The sequence below is a fragment of the Phyllostomus hastatus genome, unplaced genomic scaffold (genome assembly GCF_019186645.2).
Source record: "Phyllostomus hastatus isolate PE091 unplaced genomic scaffold, TTU_PhHast_1.1 phas_contig_210, whole genome shotgun sequence".
Lineage (NCBI taxonomy): Eukaryota > Metazoa > Chordata > Mammalia > Chiroptera > Phyllostomidae > Phyllostomus > Phyllostomus hastatus.
In genome coordinates this window covers 19,103,707-19,125,780 of record NW_025333737.1, presented here as the reverse complement: position 1 = coordinate 19,125,780, position 22,074 = coordinate 19,103,707, and the positions used below count along the sequence as shown (strand labels likewise).

Here is a 22,074-nt window from a genome sequence, read left to right as displayed (position 1 = left end):
AGCATTATGCAGAGTACACTGTGCCCAGAACAGCTCGGGAACTCCTGGTCAGCTTTCCTACAGTGGATGACCATCAACCTATTGAGCCTATACCTAATATCCTTTAAGGAATTCTTTTCCCAATCCAAATGAATAAGTGTGTTATGGCTCTAGGCATTCTTGAGTGAATTTGGGAACAAATAAACCAGCTGTCTGAAGATCTGATAACCTTGATGAAATGCCCTCAAAGCCATAGCTACTTGGACCACACTTCATTCATTTTGCAATTAACAAAAGGGGGAAAAGGTACTGATAGGAAAAGATATTCCACATGTTACCAGAGACATGCCGGTTATAATGAGTTACCACTATACACCTATCAGAATGGCCAAAATCCAGAACAGACACCACCAAATGCCAAGGAGAATGTGGAGCCACGGGCACTCTCATTCATTGCTGGTGGGAATGCAAAACGGTACAGCCACTTCAGAAGACAGTCTGGCATTTTCTTATAGAACTAAACATACTCTTACCATGCGATCCAGCAATTGAGTTCCTTGGTATTTACCCAAAGGAGTCGAAAACATGTCCACACAAAAAACTGCACATGGATGTTTAGAGCAGCTTTATTCATAATTGCCAAACCTTGGAAGCAACTAAGATGTTCTTCAGTAGGTGAATAGGTAAATAAACTGTGGTACATGCAGACAATGAAGTATTATTCACAGCTAAAAAGAAACAAGCCATCAGACCATAAAAAGACATGGAGGAAAACTATAGATACATAGTACTATGTGAAAGAAGCCAATATAAAAAGGCTTCATACTCAATGGGTCCAACTATAAAACATTCTGAAAAAAACTATGGAGACTATAAAAAGATCAGTGATTGCCAGGGGACAAGGAGAGGGATGGACGAAGAACAGGCAGAGCAGAGAGGATTTTCAGGGCCATGAAACTATTCTGTATGATACTATAAAATGGTGGATACATGACATTATATATTTGTACAAACCCTCAGAAGATACAACATCAAGAGTGAATTCTAACGGAAACATGGACTTTGGGTGATAACAAAGTATCAGTGTAGGTTCATCAATTGTAACAAATGTACAACTCTGGTGGGGATGTTGATAGTAGGGGAGTAGAAGTGTTTGTGGGGGCAGGGAATATATGGGAAATCTCTGTACTTTCTACTCAATTTTGCTGTGAACCTATAGCCACTCTAAAAAACACAGTCTAGTATAAAAAAAAGTATTCCAAGTCTTGTAATTAGTGAAGAAAGTATTTAGAAGACAAAGTATTTAGACAGAGGTAGGGTAACGTAGGCCAGTTGGCTGCCAAGAACTCTTATCAAGGAACATATTTTCATTAATTCATTATGGACAGGATTGGACTCAGCACTGTAAACCCAGAAATCCATCTTAACAGGACCCCACAAATAATCTGACTCAGAGATGTTGATTCACCCTTTTCTAAACTTCTAAGAGACTGAGGTAAACATACAATAGTGCTGTGGTAAGCATAATCTTAAAGATGGCCCCTTTCATCCCCAGGATTCCTGTCCCCTGATTGTTCACACACTAACGACACATTCACGTGAAGGGACTCTGCTGATGGGGCTAAGGTACTCATCTATCGACCTCAGACTAGGAAGAGTCGCTTTCATTATCCAGCTGGGCCCAATGTAATCACATGGGCCTTTAAAAGTAGAAGAGGGAGGCACTACTACTGTCAAGTATTAACAGATGCCCCAGCAGCTCTCTTTCCTGCAAGAAAAACTACATGGTGAACTCTAAGTTATGCTCTGATAACTGACAAAACTATCTTGACAAAGATATATATGTCTGCCAAGCAACCAGGTATTTACTTTGGCTTTTTAAAGTGCCCATTTCTCTGGCTAGAGCTTGGAAGTACCCTATCCACATCTGCCTCTCATTCCTTTAATAGAGGTGGCAATACAATTAAATTACAGGCAAGGCCTTACTCTGGCCTACAAGCCAGTCTGTCTCTTCAAAGTGATTTTATGTATTGTATCATTCACTCTATGTTCATTTTAAACTTAACTCTTAAAGGTACCTAACTTTCCCACAGAAGGGGGACAGAGTATCAGTGGTAAGCATCACCACTAACCCCATGAACCACATGAAAACACCATCAGCCAAAACACACTGACAACACACCTACTGTACGTTTATCAATGAACCTAAAAAGCAGCATACCTCTTCTATCAATAAATCTCAAAGAGTGTTTTCTTCCTTCTAAGTTTGAAACAAAAATCTGAATATATAAAATGATTTTGGGGCTTAAATGCCTCAGTAGATCCATAAAACTCTAAAAAACTTACTGGATAGTAATGACCTAATTCAGAAGAGGAGGAAAGAAAAGGGAAAGAGATCCTTAAAGGTGGAGAAAAAAAAAACCAATTCCCATTGTAAGACTGGAAAAATAAGCAGAAATTTCCTACAAGTTCATCATTACCATTATTTCATAAGTATGATCATTTTGATGTTTCTTGTACTCAAATCCTCGAGTGAAACACTGCAAAAAAGAGGAAAATTAAGTTATCAAAAAGCTACCTTTTGAAATGCTTTCTTAAAAAATAGAAGATAGTCTGAGGGTATTCTACTCATAGGCTGAGTTATTAAGACTTCATTTAATCTTGTCTGCATCCACACAGGATGGTTCTATTCATGATCACAGCTTTTCTGTGATCCTTGGAGAGAATACACAACAATCTGAAAGACGGACTTTTTCCTAGGACAGCAACTCCTTTGATAAAGCATAAGCCCCGGATTGCCTATATTAAAATTCTGGATCCATGCTTACCATGGATCACAGACACATTTTTTCATAATTTAAAACTCTGAAATGAGGACTCATAATAAAAAGTATATTATAACGTCCATCAGTTATTTTTACAATTCTGAAACTGGGATGCTTCTTATAATCAATAGTGCCTTGGATCCAATAAATATGGTATTTGTTGTGTGACCTTGAGCAAATTACTTGTCCTTTTTTTTTTTGCCTGAGTTTCTGTTCCCATGAAATGGGAACACTAATTGTACTTACTTTATTGGGTTGTAGTGATGATTTCAGAGTTAATTCATGTACAGTACTCAAAATAGTGCCTGGCACAGAGTATAATTAGTATTACTATTTTCATCATTGTCCACAAGATGGTTTGTTCTCGTCTGTCACCTGCCCTGAAGAGCACTCTTCAATAAGACAATAAACAGTGTCACAGGTGCTATCGAAAGGCATTACCCTCCTCTTCTGTTTACTGTAGTCTCAGCACTTAACACCGCGGGCAAAAATGGTGTTAAGCATTAGGCTCATACAGAAATAGGAAATATGGGCACACCTCATTTTGCTGTGCTTCACTTTACTGCACTTCACAGATGTTGCGTTTTACAAATTGGAGGCAAGACTCTCCACTAGCAAAAGAACTGTGACTGGCTTTATTGTGATACTTTCTTTATTACGGGGTCTAGAAACGAACCCGCAGTGTCTCTGAGATATGCCTGTATTCAACAATCTATCTTGCCCATCTGCTTTGTTCTCCAAGTTTGCAATGGTAATGCGTGTACTGGAAGACTGACTGGAAGGAACAGATTTAGTAAGGTATGGCTCTTCTAAGCAATCGATAGTCATCTCTGAATTTATCACATCCATAAAACTAGCCTAGGTTAATGAGTTACCTGTAAGCAGAGGAAAAAAGGAGGTGGCCCACATTCTGCACATTTGATATAAGGCTCCATGAGGTAGGAGGAGCAGCCTCGGCAAGGTGGCTTATCAGAGGGATCACCTAGAACAAAAAGAAAACATACTAGCTTCAAAAAACCTTATCATTATCTTAAGAGCAAGTGGGTGAAAATCTGCAAACGACTACACAAGCAGTAAGCTGTGCTGAAAAGTTCATGGAGACACGAGGAGCCCATTCCATGTAAGAAAACACAAAATTATGTTCGTTTTTATCCCAGGGCAGCTTTGTTCCCCACTGCAGTGAACCTATCACTTCAAACAGCATCAAAGCAGACAGGGCCCCTGCAAAGAAACCGACAAAGGCAGATTTTAACTGGAAGTTTCACCACATCCACAACTTATTTTTTCAGGGGAAAATAATGTCACATACCTATACAACACATAAATATTTATAGATAAGGAAAATCTGACAAAATGTTAATGATTGCTGAATCTAGGCAACAAGTAATCACCATACTGTTCTTTCAACTTTTCTGTAAGTTTGAAAATTTTCAGAATAAAAAGTTGGGGAAAAAACTCTTTTAAGTATATCTTGGGATATACTACTTTATTTATTTACTTTAAAGATTTTATTTATTTATTTATTTATTTTTAGAGAGAGGGGAAAGGAGGGAGAGAGGGAGAAAAATAGCAATGTGTGGTTGCCTCTCATGTGTGCCCCCTACTGGGGACCCAGCCTATAACCCAGGTATGTGCCCCGACTAGGAATTGAACTGGAGACCCTTTGGTTCCCAGGCCAGTGCTTAATGCACTGAGCCATACCAGCCAGGGCTGGGATATACTACTTTAAATATGAGTTGGGATTTAAACCCAGAAAAGCTTCCTCCCTTTCTCCCACAATTAGCCAAGAACATAGCAGTTCCAATGTCTCCGAAACATTAAGGTGAGGAGGACAAACCAAACTCTTAGTCATAAAAATGCAGACATGGAGGCCCCAAACTGCCTCTCTAGAGTCAGGGCAACCTAGCAAAGCAGTTCTCTGCGGATCAACAGCAGGAGTCTAAGATAACACAGGCTTTGTAGGCAGATGTAAGGATTTTATCTGTTTGGCCTGGGGCAGGATTTCTCACATTCTGTAATAGCATTTTCCTTCCTAAAATCAAAAACTCTTCTAGGCACTTTTCTCTCCTGCAAGTGGTGATTGTTGCTTTTTCATTTGTTTCTAAATGAAGACCTGGAGGAAAATGACAGGGGAAAGGAATGTATTCCTTCTGGCAATAGCTTCAAAATAAATATGGGGAACGGCAACTACCCCACTTTTCCCATTTAAAATTTTGATACAAGAAGAACAAAAATTGTTTTATGTTAAATGCGAGATGCCAATTTTTACCAAATTACCTTCTTGCTATCATCCTTTTGTATTAATGATATAAGCTTATTTTTCTTTCTGCAAATGTTCCTCAGGGAAAAATCAGCCACTGACCAAAGTAAAGAGCTTTAAATCTTTTATGTTCATAAGTAATTATTTTGTAAAAGCAATCCAATTTATAGTTTTAAAAATTTTAGACACTGAAAGTATATCATCCTCTAATAACATTTGGTTCCCAACCTCTATTCTATGTGTGTGTGTGCATTTATTTGAACAAAAGTTGAATACTATATATACATGACGTTTTAGAGCCTTTTTTTACTGAACATATTGTCAACCCCTTTCATGACAGTATACACAGAACTTCCTTATTCTTTTTAATGGATGAATGATATTCCTGTACAACGTTCAAATGTCCTATCAGATATTCAAGTAGGTAAAAAACGTATTCATAGTTACATGACCTAGAACCCAACTCCGTATTACATGTAAGAAGTGCTTTTGAAATTTAATATACACTGAATTTTTCAGGAAGGCAACTGCATGTGCTCTTATACAAGACTTTACCTTGTTTTGTTCAGAACCTTATAAAGAGTTATTCAACCCTGTGGCATTTCTAAGTCACCAACACAGCACATGTGAAATATTCGTTGTGCACGTGGTTGCAGGATGCAGTGATTCAGCATATGTGTGCAAGCGTCTGACCACTTGAGTCACTCACTGTCTTCTAGTGTAATCGTATCTAAACATTGAAATACGCATTTTATTGCAAATTTCATTATTTCATTAGAAATTACTTCTTTTTATTTATCCTCTGTTATTATAGAGCACTATTTGCTTTTATTTCTTTGAAATCATGACTGTAGATATATTACATTATCTATGTATTTTACTTCCAAATAGTAAAGGGGGTTTTTTCACTGGGTCTCAAGGTTGAAAACAACTCATTTAAACAGTTCCCTACTGGTGGACATTCATGCTGTTTCTGATTCCTTATTATTATAAAGAATGCTGAGATCAGTGTTCCTGTATATAAAATTTTTCACATTTTGTTCCTCAAGATATGTATTTTCCTAGAACTAAAACTGTTGCATGTACAGAGGGTATTTGAAACATATAGTCAAAGTATCTTTCACAAAGGTATACCAGAACTTTTTTATAACCTAGGAGTAGGGAAAGGCCTTTTTTTTACTATCAATCAAAATCCAAGGGCAATAAAAGGTTAATAAATTTGAGTGCATAAACAAAGCCAACAAACAAAAACACCAGAAGTAAAAAAAAAAAAAGCTAATAAGCTGGAAGAAAATATCTCCAAACATATCATGAATGGCTAAAATCCCTAATATTACAAAAAACTTCTACCCCTGGCTGGTGTGGCTCAGTGGAATGAGTGTCAGACTGCGAACCAAAGAGTCGCCAGTTCTACTCCAGTCAGGGCACATACCCGGGTTGTGGGCCAGGTCCCCAGTGGGGGGGCTCATGAGAGGCAACCACACAATAATGTTTCTCTCCCTCTCTTTGTCTCTCCCTTTCCCTCTCTCTAAAAGTAAATAAATAAAATCTTAAAAAAAAAACTTTTAAAAATTGAGAAGAAAAAGAAAGACCAAAATCCTATTGCAAAAGACATGAAGAGGTATTTTAAAAAGAGAGCTTTGGCTGATGTGGCTCAGTGGATTGAGTACCAGCCTGCAAACAAAAGGGTTGTTGGTTCGATTCCCAGTTACGGCACACGCCTGGATTGTAGGCCAGGTCCCCAGTAGGGTGGCACGTGAGAGGCAACCACATATTGATACTTCTCTCCCTCTCTTTCTCTCTCCCTTTCCCTCTCTCTTAACTTAAATAAACAGAATCTTAAAAAAGAAAAAGAAAAAGATATAAAAATGACCATTAAACATATCAAAAGCCATTCAATTTCATAATTAAGAAAAATCTACACTGAGCTGTAACTTCTCACCTATCAGATTGGCAAAAATTCCAAAACTTGATAACATACTTTCTTAGTAAGGCTGTGGGGAGATAGTCATTCTCATACATTGTTGATAGGAATGCAAAATGGCCCCATTCCTATAGAGGAGAATTTAGCTGTATCTAAATAAAACTAATCATCCATCTATTTTTTGACCCGTAATTCCACTTCTAGGAATTTACCAGGAACATACATATCTGAAAATACAAAAATATATATGCCCAAGGTTATGCATTAGAACTTTATTTGTAACTGCAAAATACCACATAGCTATGTCAGCACTGGAGTAGTTGAAGAAACTCTAGTACGCCCACATGATGGAGTACTATGCAACTATAAGAAAGAATGAGGACAATCTCTATAAACTCATATACTACTTCCAGGTGATATTATTATGTGAAAAAAAAAACCGAAGTGCAAAACAGCATGTATGGTATTCTATCTTTTCTGTAAGAATTTAGGAAGGGGGGGAATAAAAGGAAAGATAAACCTAAAAACAATAAAATCAATACCTACAAATGATTGGGGAGGGAGAATGGAATGGAGTAGAAAAGATATAGGAAGAAGTGCTCATTCTCCAATATATCTTTTTGTATAGTTTTGATTTTTAGAAGCATATGTATTCTACATATTTAAAAAATTGAAATATAGGAAGGGAAAACTGAAATTAGAATGAACAGGTGAACCCAACAGTATTTAAAAAGAATGCTATAACTACTCTGAAGAGGAACAAAAAGAAGAACCAATCCAAGTAACTTACATTTAACAATACACCTTCAGTCCTGGGTGATGCAGGGGAGAATTACGAACAAATCCTGAACGTGCTGAAGCGGGTTTGTTGTATGTAGTGGTATGTGCAGAGCAATTATGAAATAATTTTGGATGTATTAAAAGACAGCAGCCCTGGCTGGGTAGCTCAATTGGTTAGAGCGCCATCTGGATACACCAGGGTGGCATGTTCGATCCGCGGTCAGGTCATACACAAGAATCAACCAGGGGATACATAACAGGGCGGAACAACAAACATCAATGTTTCTCTCTCTGCCTCTCTCTCTCAAACCAATTTAAAAAAAAAAAAAGACTGAGTAAATGAGTAAATATCCTGATGTTGGGAGCCAAGGTTCCTGCTGAAAACAGGATATACAAATAAAGAACAGGTGAAATAAGGAAAATCCTATGAAGATGAAGTAGAGGTATCCATGCGAACAAATGATTTCTTTAAAAAGGTATCTGTATGTGTATATGCATGTATATGTGAATATGTACACAATGTACACATATGCACACACATAGGTATATGTGTATAAGGCATATATGCACATATTTTTCCTAGCTCCGTGGGCCAAAATACAAAGATACTCTAGGAGCAATGAGCAGTGATGAGATCTTGGTCTTTAATGTCAATCCTCTCTAAAAGGAACCTGGGCTCCTTCCAAGGTTGGGGCAGAAGTACAAGATGAACCTGGTACATGGCATGCCAGAAAGTGAGAAGATGCTCAAAAAGTGATGGGGGGAGGGCATGTCAGAGGATGCAGGAGCCAGTTTGAAGGGACTCACAGTGGTCAAACTGAAGCAATCTCAGAACCAAAATAATGAAGTATAATAATGAATTCTAAACCATTGAAAAGAATTCATGTATTCATATTTATAATACATACATACATATATAAAGGACATGAGCAGTCTCTTTATTACAGTAGAATGCTAAGAGTGCCAACCAGTTAATGTGGAGAGTGCCGAATGGGGGGGTGGAGAGAATCGTTTTTTCAACCTTCACAGTCAAGACTAGATCAGGCAAAAATCATCAATGAATGTTAAATCTAGGAAAAAATTTTGATGAACAGAGTATTTTATCGCCTGAAAGCATCTTCCTATGGGTTACTTAGTATATATGCAAGGGAAAAAATAGATTATACAGTGGAGAACTGAAGACACCTTGCCTGGATTCTCAGAATTCACGTCACCAGCCCTGGCTGGTGTGGTTCAGTGGATTGAGTGCTGGCCTGCAGACTGAAAAAGTGGCCAGTTCGATTCTCAGTCAGGACACATGTCTGGGTTGCGCGCCAGATCCCCAGTTGGGGGCAGGTGAGAGGCAACTGACTGATGTTTCTCTCACACACTATTGTTTCTCTCCTTTCTTTCTCTCCCTTCCCAACTCTAAAAATAAACAGTTAAAAAAAATCATATCACCAATGAGGGATAGAGCAAAACGAGACAAACCCCAAATGAGAAACCTCTATTTTTAAAAAGGGTGGGGGGGAGCCTGTATTCTTCAAATGTGTCAAAGTCACCAAAACAAAGGCTGTGCAAATGTTTCAGTTTAAAGGAGGCTAAAGAGACATAGCAACTTAACACAAGACCTGACCTGACTGTTTCTTGTACAGGAAGGAAAACACCATAAAGGACATTATTGAGTCAGCTGACAAAACTGGAATACAGACAATAGGTCAGATAAAAGTATTTTATCAATGTTAAATTTACTGAAGTTGATAACTCTACTGAGGTTATATAATAAAATATCCCTATTCTTAGGAAATAAACACTGAAGTACTTAGGAGTAAAGGGCCATGATATTATAGCACACCCTTGTACAATGTTCTGTTCATTTGTTCAATGTCATTTTGTTATGATGTCAATGAAAAAAAATTGATTCCCAGTTGGGGCCCGTGTCTGTAAAGAGTTTGCACATGCTCTCTGCGTCTGCAGGGGTTTTTCCCTTGAGGCTCCAGTTTCCTCCCACATGCCAAAGATGTATACGTCAGGCGCACTGTATATCTAAATTCTCCCATATGAGTGAGTATGCTCTTCAACGGAATGGTGTTCTGTCCAGGGTCAGTTCCCACCTTCTACCCTGAGCTGCTGGGATGGGCTCTGGCCACTCTTGACCCTGAACTGGAATAAGTGGGTTGGAAAACGATTGTCTTGTTTTTATCCATCTTTCTTAAATGTATGTATAGCTTACATTTGTTTCAATGTTTAGTATTAGAAGTGTCTGGGGTCTTTAGTTCGAAGTTTGGTGATGTTTTTGTGACCAGAAATATGCCATAGGAACTTAAGTCTTGTTTATATCAACTAGCCTGTGGTAACATTGGTTTTATTTCATTTTGTTTAAAGTTGCAGTTTCCAAGAATCTATCAACAACATTGAAGACTTACTGTATATCTCTTACCCTCAAATGATTCAAAAAAAATATATGGGGTGTATGTGTCTATCTATAAATATATATATATAAATATATCAATGTATTATATATCTCTATTAATAGGGAAGAAGAGGGAGAGAGAAAATGTACACAAATAGAGTAAAAAGTTAACAAAAGGTGTATGGGTTATTTTTTGTACTCTTAAGACTACCTTCCAACTTTCCTGTAAGTTTGAAATTATTTCCAAATAAAAAGTTTAAAAGTTATTTTTAGGACTTCCAGCCAAGATGGAGGCATAGGTGGACGCACTGTACCTCCATGCACAACCAAGATTGGAACAACAATAATTTAGAGGCCGAATAACACCCAGAATTGACAGAAAATTGATCTGAATGGAAGTTGGACAGCCAAGAAGTTGAAATAGACCCATTTATCCAGACTGGTAGGAGGGGCCAAGACAAGCAGCCGGGCACAGGTCACAGGGCAGGTAGCAGCGCAGAGAACAGGGAGAGTTGGGCGCCTAAGGCAACCGGGAGCACCTAAGGCATCTGGGGTGTACAAGATTGCAGCGGGTGGACCCTGAGTACACAAGGGGCAGCTGGCAGACCCAGTGAGGCTGCGATTGTGGAGCAGGGCAGATTGCGCAACCCAGGATCCCAGGAAAGGGACTGAGGTCCCACGGAGAATGGAGCTACCGCCATTGTTCCCTCTTGGCCCCGCCCCCACATATGACATCACAACTCAGTGACTGGGGAGTCCCACCCTGGTGAACACCTAAGGCTCCACTCCTCACTGTAACAGGAGTGACCAGACCAAAAAAAAAAAGAGAGAGAGAGATGGCTCAAACAGAAAAACAAATCAGTGCCCCAGAACTCATCCTTTTGAGTGACCAAGAGATAGCTAACCTATTAGATGCACAGTTCAAAACACTGGTGATCAGGAAGCTCACAGAATTGGTTGATTTTGGTCGCAAATTAGATGAAAAAATGCAGGTTACCATAAAGGAAATGAAGGAAAATGCACAGGGAACCAATAGTGATGGGAAGGAAACTGGGACTCAAAACAATAGAGTGGACCAGAAGGAAGAAAAAAACAACCAAACAGGAAAGAATGGAGAAATAAGAATTCAAAAAAAGCAAGGAGAAGCTTAGGAACCTCCAGGACATCTTTAAACATTCTAACATCCAAATTATAGGGGTACCAGAAAGGGAAGAGGAAGAGCAACAGATTGAAAACGTATTTGAACAAATGATAAAGGAGAACTTCCCCATTCTGGTAAAGGAAATAGACTTCCAGGAAGTCCAGGAAGTTCAGAGAGTCCCAAAGAAGTTGGACCCAAGAAGAAACACACCAAGGCACATCATAATTACGTTAGCCAAGGTGAAAATGAAGGACAGAATCCTAGAAGCAGCAAGAGATAAGGGGACAGTCACCTACAAAGGAGTTCCCATCAGACTGTCACCTGATTTCTCAAAAGAGACCTTACAGGCAAGAAGGAGCTGGAAAGAAGTATTCCAAGTCATGAAATACAAGGACCTATATCCCAGATTACTCTATCCAGCAAAGCTTTCATTTAGAATGGAAGGGCAGATAAAGTGCTTCTCAGATAAGGTCAAATTAAAGGAGTTCATCACCTCCAAGCTCTTATTTTATGAAATGTTAAAGGGACTTATCTAAAAAAGAAGATAAAAAAAACATGTATAGTAAAAGGACAGCAAACTCACAATTATTAACAACCACACTTAAAGCAAAACCAAAAGAAACTAAGCCAACAACTAGAATAGGAACAGAACCACGGAAATGGAGATCACATAGAGGATTAGCAACAGGGGAATGGGAGGAGGAGAGGGGGAAAAAGGTACAGAGAATAAGTAGCATAGATTGTAGGTAGAAAATAGACAGGGGGAGGGTAAGAATAGTATGAGAAATGTAGAAGCTAAAAGAACTTATAAGTATGACACATGGACATGAACTAAAGGGGGGGAATGTGGGTGGGAGAGGGTGTACAGGGTGGAGGGAAGTGAAGGGGGGAATGGGACAACTGTAATAGCATAATCAATAAAATACATTTTTAAAAAAGTTATTTTTAAAAGGGAGAGGGAACAGTTTCAATTTTCACTCCCAGCATTGGGACAATTCTTTTAGGTTCTTTCTCCATGTGCAAAATGAGATCTAAACTGATGTCTGAAGACTATTCTGTGCTAAATGTGTGTAGAGATTGTGAAGAGAGTCAATCAGAGCCCCTTTAAGAAACTGATCTAGAGGAAACAACACCCAAAAAGTACCACTTTGATTCTTCTCATTGGGACACTGCTAACATCTAACAATGGATTTCTATTTCTGCGAAGTCTCTTATCTTCAGAATTAGAGAAAAAGCAGTATGCATGTGTGTATTATATATATATATTTCTCTCCATAGTGTGGCTGCCTGAGTTTATTTCACACATATATTGCAATTCTCTGTATTATTATTATATGTGGTTTACTCTAAGTTCTACCTAAAAGAGGGAGAAGGGCATTTTCTTTAATTCAACCACTGACACTATTTATAAAGGCATCACAAATATGTTATTCATTCTAAAGAGAAATACAATTGCTTTTTAAAATTTAAATGCAGGTTAATCATACTATGCCTGGTGCATCTGACCTTAGTTTTCTTATGATACCTAGGGTGATGTGTTTGTGTTATGTGTTCAGTGGGCAATCAATAAATATTGACTGATTTTATGTTGAGTTGATACTCTTATTTCTCTAGGATCAGATTCATAGGGCTTTAGCTTCAAAGTGCTTATTTTTCTTCTTTGAGCAAATTCCACTTCGGTTTGCTGTTACTATTCACCAGAGACTTGCTCACACAGTACTTACTGCTAAAGGAACCCAAGCGGTCCATTCCTGAATTAGCAAAGACTGCGGCTTTGATCTTCCTCAGTGCAGTGCCCCTTAAAGGAGATTTCAGAGCTGGCCGACACAAATGCCAAAGCTCGATGATCCCCTATGAACAAACAACAGCGGCACACAGATCAGGAAATCATTCAAAGGAACAAGATAAAGAGAAGACAGTGCAATGTACTGAACTCTACTACTTCCGAACTTTGTAGCATTAAGCAAGTATTTTATCTCTATAAGTTTGTGTCCTCCTCTCTAAAATGGGCGTGGTTATAATAGTATCTAACTCCCAGAGGTGTTTTGAGGATTAAATATCAAAATCCATATAAATAATGTACTGTGGTGCCTGGCCCATGGTAAGGCCTCTACAAAAAGCTACATAGCTCTAATAACAACTACTGGTTTCCTCTGTCTAGCTGCACTTCTCTCCTTCTTTGGGAAACTGACTCTCAGACATTTCACACGGTTCAGAGGGGTTGCCAATTGTGATGCTCCAACTACAAACCCCACAGCAGCTAAAGCAACCAGATCTCTTAGAGAAATCTGACCCGGGAATAAGACATACAAGGACAGAAGGCAGTTAGAGCTCAGTCATTCATTAGTCAAAAAATCTGGGAGAAAGAGAGGGAGAGAAACATCAATGTGTGGTTGCCTTTGGAGTGCCTCCCACTGCCCAGGCATGTGCCCTGACTGTGCATTGACCCTGCGGTGACCCTTTGGTTCCCCTTTGGTTTGCTGGCGGTGCTCAATCCAGCAAACCACAACAGCCAGGGCTGCACAACATCTTACAGGTAGTGAATAGCAGCGCCATTTTCAACAGTCGTTACTAGATAGGGCTAAGTAAAAGATGTTTAAACAATCTGATAACACTCCACATCGTAAGCACAAAATTGTAATAACATCCATGAAAAGATGGATGCTAGCTCCAAAATTAACATTTACCAAGTTCAAAGATGTTACTGGTAGGGCGGAAGGTACGTGAAGAACAGCATTCAGTGTGGTGTGGGGGACAGGTGCAGGCTGTGCAATTTTTGACAAGGTTCAAATTCTCCTTTAGTTCCTTATTAGCTGCAAGACCTTGGGTAAGTCACTTTGCCTGAGCCTCCATCAGCCTCAGCTCTAGCTGGGAGCTTAAATGCCTACTGTGGAAGGCTACTGGAAAACTCAATGGGAAACGTCTGTAGTGGCAAGACACAGTGGCTGTCCCTAGCATAGGTAGGCGCTGCACGGCGCAAACCGGAATGCCTAAACTGGGACAGCACGGAGCCACACCGAGCACCGGACGCACCGAGCACGTCGCGGGGCGGGGCCGAGAGGTCAAGCCCCGCCTTCCCTCAAAGCGCGACGTGGCCCGACGCCGCCTGCCCGCCCCCCTGCCGCGTGTTCCCCGCCGCCCAGGCTCGGAGCCTGACCTTGATCCCCGCAGCACTTCGTGGTCTCCACCTCTTCCTCGTGCCTTTAGAGAGGCTCGAGCCCCGCCGTCAGCCCTGCAGCTCCTGGAGCCTCACTTCACCGTGCCCCCACCTCCGCGCCGAGAAGCAGCCAGACACGTGCGCGCTCCTGGGTTTGCGTGCTCGCTCCCGAGCAGCGCAAGCGCGAGCTCGCCCCTTCCCGGCCGCGTACCGCGAGCTGGTCGTCTCCACCCTTTTCCCTCCCTTGCCCTTTGGGCCCCGCCGTGTGTGGCTCGCTTGCCTCAAGCCCCTTGGTCCGGCCGGGACCTCCCCTTGTGCCGCTCCCGACCTATGGCAGAGGCCTGGGAGGATGCGGGTGAGCAACTTGCCCGACTTTGAGTCCGACCAGTAATCACATGTCCCGTAAAGTGCGTTGCGGGTCGCCTGGTGCCGGCCTGTGGTGCTGTTTGATCCCCTCCGGAGTGCCGTGAGGCGGGGCGGGCCTGTTCTGGTCTGCTTTTGTGTATTTAACATTCTCACTCCTGTTGCAGCAAAGGAAATTGAAGTCAAGGGACTCTGGCCGTTTCTGGAATCGGGGTCTTGAAGTGCTGCTCATGGATTAACCAGACTGAATGGTGTAGGGGTGAACAGGGTGCGTTTCATTCAGATGCTTCTGGGCCGTCGAAATTATCTCCTTTGGAAAGAACCATCCCCTCTTTGGGCTTCAGAGACCCAAATTGAGGCGCAATGATGAGACGATGTGGTGGTCCACTCTGATGTCAATCTTGAGGGCTAGGTATGTCCCAACTCTTATTACTACTAATTATTATAATAGCAACTCTATGTCGATTATTTATTGCATGCCAGGCATTGTACAAAGGAGGTTACATATATGGTCTCATTTAATCTTCAAAAACAACCTTATGAGATAGGCACCATTATTATTCCCATTTTCCAGCTGAAGACATTTAGACTCTGGCTTACAAATAACTTGGGATCACCCTGATAGGAAGTGTTGACGAAGGGGATTCAAACTGGTCCACCTTAACCATGCTGTTACCTATGTTTCAAAGTCTCCTTCATAAATTTATCCAACTTTTAAAATTCATTTACACTTTCTGCTTATATGACTTTTTTTTTTGCTATATACTTTACAGACATTCTTCTCTGCATAAATAAATATGGAGTAGTTTTATATTCGATGTATCCTGAAAATCTGTTTATTCATTTAACAAATATGAGCAGACGTTGTTCTAGGTGCTGGGTATTCAGCAGTGAACAGAACAAAGTCTGCCTCTTAGTGGAGGAGGTTGACAACAAGGAATAACAGAATATATTACTAAATAATAGGTAAATCCCAGTAATGTAGTAAGTTTTAGGGGGGAAATCAGGCTAAAGGGATAAGAGTGATGTGAGGATGCTCTTTTAGAGAGGATAGACAAGGAAGGCCTCTTAAGGGAAGACACATAGGCAGAAATTCTAATTAAATGAGAGAGGCAGCTGTGTGGCTTTCTAGAGGAAATCTATTCTAGGAGAAGAGAAATGGCAATTGCAGTGGCCCTAAGATGGGGACTTGATTGCCATGTTGCAGATGAAGCAATGAGACCAGTGTGGCTGCAGCACAGCCAGTTAGAGAAATGAGTTGGGAGACATAGGCAGAATCCAGATCATGTATCATCTGATAAGCCATGGTTGGATTTTTTATTTTATTGGAAAATGGTGTGATGCCTTGGAAGGATTGAGACAAGAAGTAATCTGATTTACTTTAGAGTGATTACTCTGGAAGCTGTGTGGAGAATAGACAGTAGAAACATTAAAAGTGCCCTTTGAAGCATAAATTGTCCTTTTACATAGCAGTTGTTCAACAGATAGTTTACTAACATCAGTGTTTCACCTACACCTTTACACCTATGCAACCACTTTCACATCCTCCACAAAGAGGAGATAGGGTCAAACATAGATCTTACCTTCATGTCTTTTTCACCTGAACTGAATTTTTGTTTTTATCTTCACTCTAGGACATTTTTCACTGCTTTTGTAGAGAAAGGAAGGGAGGGAGACTGGGGGAGGGGGCATCGATGTGAGAGAGAAACATTGACTTGGTTGCCTTCTCCTACTGGCCACAACTGGGGGACAAATCTGCAACTTGGATATGTGCCCTGACTTAGAATCGAACCTGTGACCATTTGGTCTATGGGACTACACTCCAACCAACTGAACCTTACTGGCCAGGGCTAAACTGAATTTTTCGGAACTGTCTAGGGCATATATCCAGATCTGGACATCATAGTTGTCAACAAACTGGATATGAGTTATCAATGTAGTATTGTGGAGAAAACAGTCCCACGTACTATGACAGTCCATTCATTGCAAACATTGTGTTCAAGCCCCTGAAATTACCCTTCCGCTTTAACTGATGTTAGGCCTGCTTTAGAATTCTAAGCCCCAGTTTAGTCATTGTGCTTAAGAAAGATGTACAGAAATGAAAAGGCCCAGTAAGAAGGGTAGCACTGATTCAGGTAGCGCTTTTCTGGGTTTTTGCCTTCAGTATGTAGTGGAGAGTGGTATCAATGATAAGACCAGCTGAAGGAAAAGAGATTTGTAGGAAAATAAAAGTTCTGTTTCAGATCCGTGTTTTGCAATCTAAATAAAAATAACATATGAATGAGTTTAGAGCTGAGAGGAGAGGCCAGGGCTAAAATTGTATGAATGTATCGGAATTGTTTCTTTGGATGTGTATCGTTTGACAGAGCTTGAGGACAGACACTGTGTCTTTTCTTCTTTGTAACCTCAGTGCCCAGAAGTGCGTCCTGGACGAATATTTGTGAAATGAGCAAGTAAAGGCAAAGGTATGGATGAAGTCACTCAGGCAAAATGTATAAGGTAAACAGAGAAGATACCCAGTCTATGCTTTCACTGAAGTTCAAGCACCAGAACATGACTTATAACTAGGGTGACCATAAGTTCCAGTTTGCTCAGGACAGTCCTGATTTATTCCTGTTGTCCCCACATAATTAGTCATATTGTCTCATTTCACTCTCAGAAGTGTCTCAGTTTGTGCAATAAATTATGTGGTCCCTCTTTTAGAAGGCCCTTCAGGGTCTGGTGTGCTCCTGTTTCCTGGTCATCACTGCCCCAGCTCACACTTCATTCTCCAGCCAAACAGAAAGACCTCGATTTTCCCTTATGTGCTCTGTTCCTTCCAGGCTCCCTTTGCCGAGGTACCTCAACTTCAACTTAGACATCCCTCCCTCAGGAACGTCTGTCCTGGCCCCCAAGTCTGGGTTAAGTAGATTTTTACATGCTTCCCGTGGAACCTGTATGTAACTTGTCAGAGCAGAGATGTCTTCTTGCTCTCCTCACTAAATATCTCTATAAAGGAACCTGAAAAAAAACTTCTTATTGCTTTTAGTCACAAATTTACATTAGGGCTAATTTTTTAAATCCTCAGCCAAGGATACGCTTACTGATTTTAGAGAGAGAGGGAGGAAGAGAGAAGAGAAAAAAAAGAATGTGAGAGAAAAACATTGATCAGTTGCCTTCCGTACATGCTCTGACCATGGGTCAAACCCACAACCTAAGGTGTGTGTCCTGCCTGTGAATCAAACCTGTGACCTTTTGGCGTACGGTACAATGCTCCAACCAACTGAGCCACCCAGCCAGGCCTTAGGCTAATATTTTTGAAGACAGAACTTGAGGACGGATAAATAGAACACACTCCAAGCCCTTTCATCCATAGTTAACTTAGGAGATTGACTTTTGAACTTGAAACACAACAAGGAAAATTGTGTTGTACTATCAGGCTCTGTGATGTGGCTGCCATTGACTAAGTTCAAAATATCCTAGCAACTCCTTTTCCACTACTAAGCTTCGTTAGTTAGAATCAAAAGTGAAGTTTCTGAGCCTCCCTCTCTATGGAACTGATTCTCTGCCATTTTTAGATATTTACTATGTCCAGAGTGCTGAAAGAATTTATAAACTTTATCTCATCTAATATTTATTTTTCTTATAAACTGAAGTGGCTTTTGGTGGTTTGGTATACAAATAGATAAAAATAGAAAGTTTAAAAGTCTAGCTATGCCTTCTAGGTTTCAATTTCCTCCCCTTTAAACTGCAAAGTATACCCAGTGTGAATTAGCCAGAGGTTCTGGTCCTGAAGCAGAGCTCTTTACCACTTACAAGGGCTCTTCAAGGCAAGGAGTCTTCCCATGATGTGCTCGCTGGGGAGGGCTTCACCCCACCAAAGGCCTATGCCTCAAGGGTTTAAGTTTTCAAGGCCCAGCTAGGGACTGGTTCTAGCCTCCTCGGCCTCTGCTGCTGCCTCTGGCATCAGGAACGTTGCCTTCTTCCTTCCTCCTCCCCTTCACTCCACACCTCTCTGTCTTTCTCTCTTTGTGGCCATCCTGGTCAAAAGAGTTAGGGAATCAGTCCCTTTCCTTCAAGGAAGTTCCTAAAGTGCTTCTTTAACTTGATTTACCCAAACTATGACCAGTCTGCAGAGTAAGAAATGTAAGGTTACCCAGAGCCATTTCTCCACCCAGTGAGGCTTGGCTCGGAGTGCTTCTGCATAAGTAGGAGGAAGCTAAAGATCTCAAAGGTGAACAAGAGCGGGGAAAATTTCTGCTGCATAGCCCTGTTGCATCCCACTGTACAGACAGGGAAAAATAAGTCTCAGGTAAAATCACTTGCCCAAAGTCATTCAGTTACTAGGTAGCACAGCCAGAATTAAAACCACATCTGTCCAAATGTAGCTCATAAACTGCCTCTGACTATTTAAAATGGAGGAGGTAGCAGGATCAAGAATTCACATAATGCTATGGCAATTAAGCAGAGTTTTCATGAATGTGAACCTTTGCTACTCATCTCTTCTGCCTCTTCCTCAGCTCATTTGACTTCTTTTTGATCTGCAAAAAGTGCAGGATATCTGTCTAATGAGTCACCAGGTTTTGGGTAGAATCCAAAAAGTTAGGTGAACTAGGAGTATATTGTTGCTGAGGGACTCTGTTTAATCAAAAAACTTGCAGATGCCCACTAGGCAGCCTAGCAGTGTCCATTTCAGCCCGATATACAGGGTATCCACCTTTTGATTGTCAGACAAGCTCCGAAAATGTTTTGCATCATTCAGTGATAGGCAGCCTATATTCTTTTGCAACCAGCAAATGCCTAATGTTTGAAATATGACTTGTAAGGAACCAGGCACAGTTTAATATAATTTAAAAAGTATGGACTTTAAAGCTTTCCTGAATTTGAATTCTGTCTGCACCCTTTACTACCTTCAAGCATTTTGGCAATAATGGAAAAAGTACTTTTTAAATTCTTTTAAAAAGAATTTAAGCAAGTTATCATCTGTGCCTCTTTTCTCCTCATATATAAAATAAAAAATATGTAATACCTAATAAGGGTTCTGTGATGATGTATGCATAGTCCTAGTTCATGGTGGGAGTCAAATAAATTGTAATTATAATTCTATAAGCGCTCAATAGGATAACCCTGGGCCTTGTTTAGAAGTTGTTCTAGGTCAGGTTGGCTAGTGCTTAGCATTAGAATTTTGTCATTATTGAAATAAAAAAATTGCCTACTGGAAATCTGTGGACTCCCAGAACACCAGTCAATGAAACAGAACCTTTTTGCTGCCTACTTCTTTAGCACCTTCCTCACCACAGAACTGAAGAGAGTGCACATTGTCTCACAGGGCAGATGCATAGCTGCAGTCGGGGATGATTAATCCAGACTTACCTCGAATGCAGAACAAACTCGGGAGCTCTGTCCCATTTGATTAATGTAAATGGTGAACAGACTTATATATTATGAACAGTTAACTATAAGACCATTCCTTCATCAGTGTGGTGGTTGCTGGGGGTGGGGGATATAAGGGAACGAAATGGTAATGGAAAAAAATGTAAATTATTTTAAAATATAAATAAAAACAAAACAAAGACAAAAAAGACCATTCCTTACAGAATAGAGCAAATACTTTAAAACTGTAATAAAATAAAACTTAAAACAAGGTTGATATGGTACGTATTTAATGATATATGTAATTGGGCTATGTGATAATTAGACCTTAAATGCTAAGCTGTTTACATAGGTGACTGTAATTGGTTATTTTTACACAGCCAAACACATTTTTAGTGTTTGTCCACTCACTTTATTAATTTTCTGGAATTTATAATTATACCAAGGACAACAGTTTTCCCTGAAAGCCTTTACTCGTGCACTCACAGACACAATTTTTTAAGCATTGTTTTTTAAAAAGATTTTATTCATTCATTTCTAGAGAGGAGGAAGAGAGGGAGAAAGAGAAGGAGAGAAACATTGGTTGCCTCTCGCATGCCCCCAGTCTGGGACCTGGCCCACAACCCAGGCTTGTGCCCTGACTGGGAATTGAACCAGTGACCTTTCAGTTCACAGGTGGGTGCTCAACCCAGTGAGCCACACCAGCCAGGGCTGGACACACTTCTCAACCAAAATTCACTGCTACCAATTCAGTGCCAATGGGAGTTCTCAACCTGGGGTGTGGTAGATGGAGAATCTTGGAGTGAAATGGCTTCGTTGAAACAGCTCAAGTGAAGCAGCTCAGGCGAAGTAGCCCTTGTTACAGCTTAGTGTTGCAGCTCAAGTGTTATAGTCCCCAAGAAGCAGAAAGTGCACTCCGTGGAGATAGGGGAGGCTGGTTTATGGAGAAGGAAGTTCCTGCCCCCATTGCTGATTACTCCATCTCTATGCAAATGAGGACTCCAAATTTACACAGTTTGATTGGTCCAAACCGCATTATTCCGTTTGGCCAGCTCACAAGGTCTGATTAGTTATTGTGGAGCTGCTCTGATATCTCAGTAAATGTGCAAATGAGGATATACCTGAACAACTCCGATTGGATGGGGAAAGTATCGGTGCCATTAGTAAAAGTACAATACCAGGAGTTTATCAAGGTTGGCTCCAACAACAGTGCAGTGCCGGCAGGAGCATAGCGCAGGAGGCTTGGCAGCTCATTGGTGGCTTTGACATGCAGGACGCATGAGAGGCCTCTAACAATGAATGTTACACTCTGGTTATGAATTTGGGTCCAGTTAACCACAAGGAGTCCTTGGCAGATGTGTTCTTTCTTAGGGTTGACACTCCAAAATGGCACAGCAGGTTTTCCCTCCCTACTTGGCACTAAAAATAGCTACTGTTCAAGACTCTGTGTGTATATATTCTCATTTTAGTCCTTAAAAACCTTTTTAGAGAGGTATTGTTACTCCCATTTTGCTGATGCAGAAACTGATGGCCAGAGAGCGTAAGCAGGCAGCATAGTAGAGATTTGAACTTCCATCCCCAGCCTCTAACCACGCTTTATGCAACCTCAGAACGTAATGGATTCAAGCCAAAATATGTCAGGATTTTTTTAGGGAATCCAAGGGCTCCTGAGAAATAGAGATTATGTACATTAGTTCCCCGTTATTTGCAGTTTTGCTTTCCACAATTTCAGTTATTGGTGATCAATCATGGCCCAATATATTAAATGGAAAATTCCAGAAATAAACGATTCAATTTCAAGTTTTAAATTGCGTGCCATGCAAAATCTCACCCCATTTCACTCTGTCCATCCTGGGACATGAGTCGTTCCTTTGTCCAGCATATCCCAGGTTGGGGAGGGT

At 40.6% G+C, this 22,074-nt stretch overlaps 2 protein-coding genes across 7 annotated transcripts in view; one reads left to right on the top strand and one right to left on the bottom strand.

Annotated features, from left to right (window-relative positions):
* TADA2A (transcriptional adaptor 2A) overlaps positions 1 to 14,612 on the bottom strand; it is a 48,037-nt gene extending 33,425 nt beyond the window's left edge. Inside the window, exons 1-4 of one of the 2 annotated variants that reach the window (XM_045835843.1) lie at positions 14,459 to 14,612; positions 13,026 to 13,152; positions 3,680 to 3,786; positions 2,460 to 2,519 (exon numbers count right to left, since the gene is read on the bottom strand). In XM_045835843.1, the coding sequence (XP_045691799.1) occupies positions 2,460 to 2,519; positions 3,680 to 3,786; positions 13,026 to 13,050 (192 nt within the window). In that variant the 5' untranslated portion in view covers positions 13,051 to 13,152; positions 14,459 to 14,612. The remainder of the gene's footprint in view (positions 1 to 2,459; positions 2,520 to 3,679; positions 3,787 to 13,025; positions 13,153 to 14,458) is intronic. The other variant, XM_045835844.1, reaches the window with a different exon arrangement.
* A 54-nt stretch (positions 14,613 to 14,666) lies between these two features.
* Positions 14,667 to 22,074, top strand: part of ACACA (acetyl-CoA carboxylase alpha) — a 259,834-nt gene continuing 252,426 nt past the window's right edge. For 2 of the 5 annotated variants that reach the window (XM_045835837.1, XM_045835836.1), the window contains exons 1-3: positions 14,671 to 14,813; positions 14,989 to 15,233; positions 17,232 to 17,286. Coding sequence is in view for 3 of the 5 variants with exons in the window: in XM_045835842.1 (XP_045691798.1) it covers positions 17,289 to 17,320 (32 nt within the window). In the remaining 2 variants the exon portion in view is untranslated. Of the gene's footprint in view, positions 14,814 to 14,988; positions 15,234 to 17,231; positions 17,321 to 22,074 lie in introns of all 5 variants that reach the window. The other 3 variants (XM_045835833.1, XM_045835832.1, XM_045835842.1) reach the window with 2 other exon arrangements.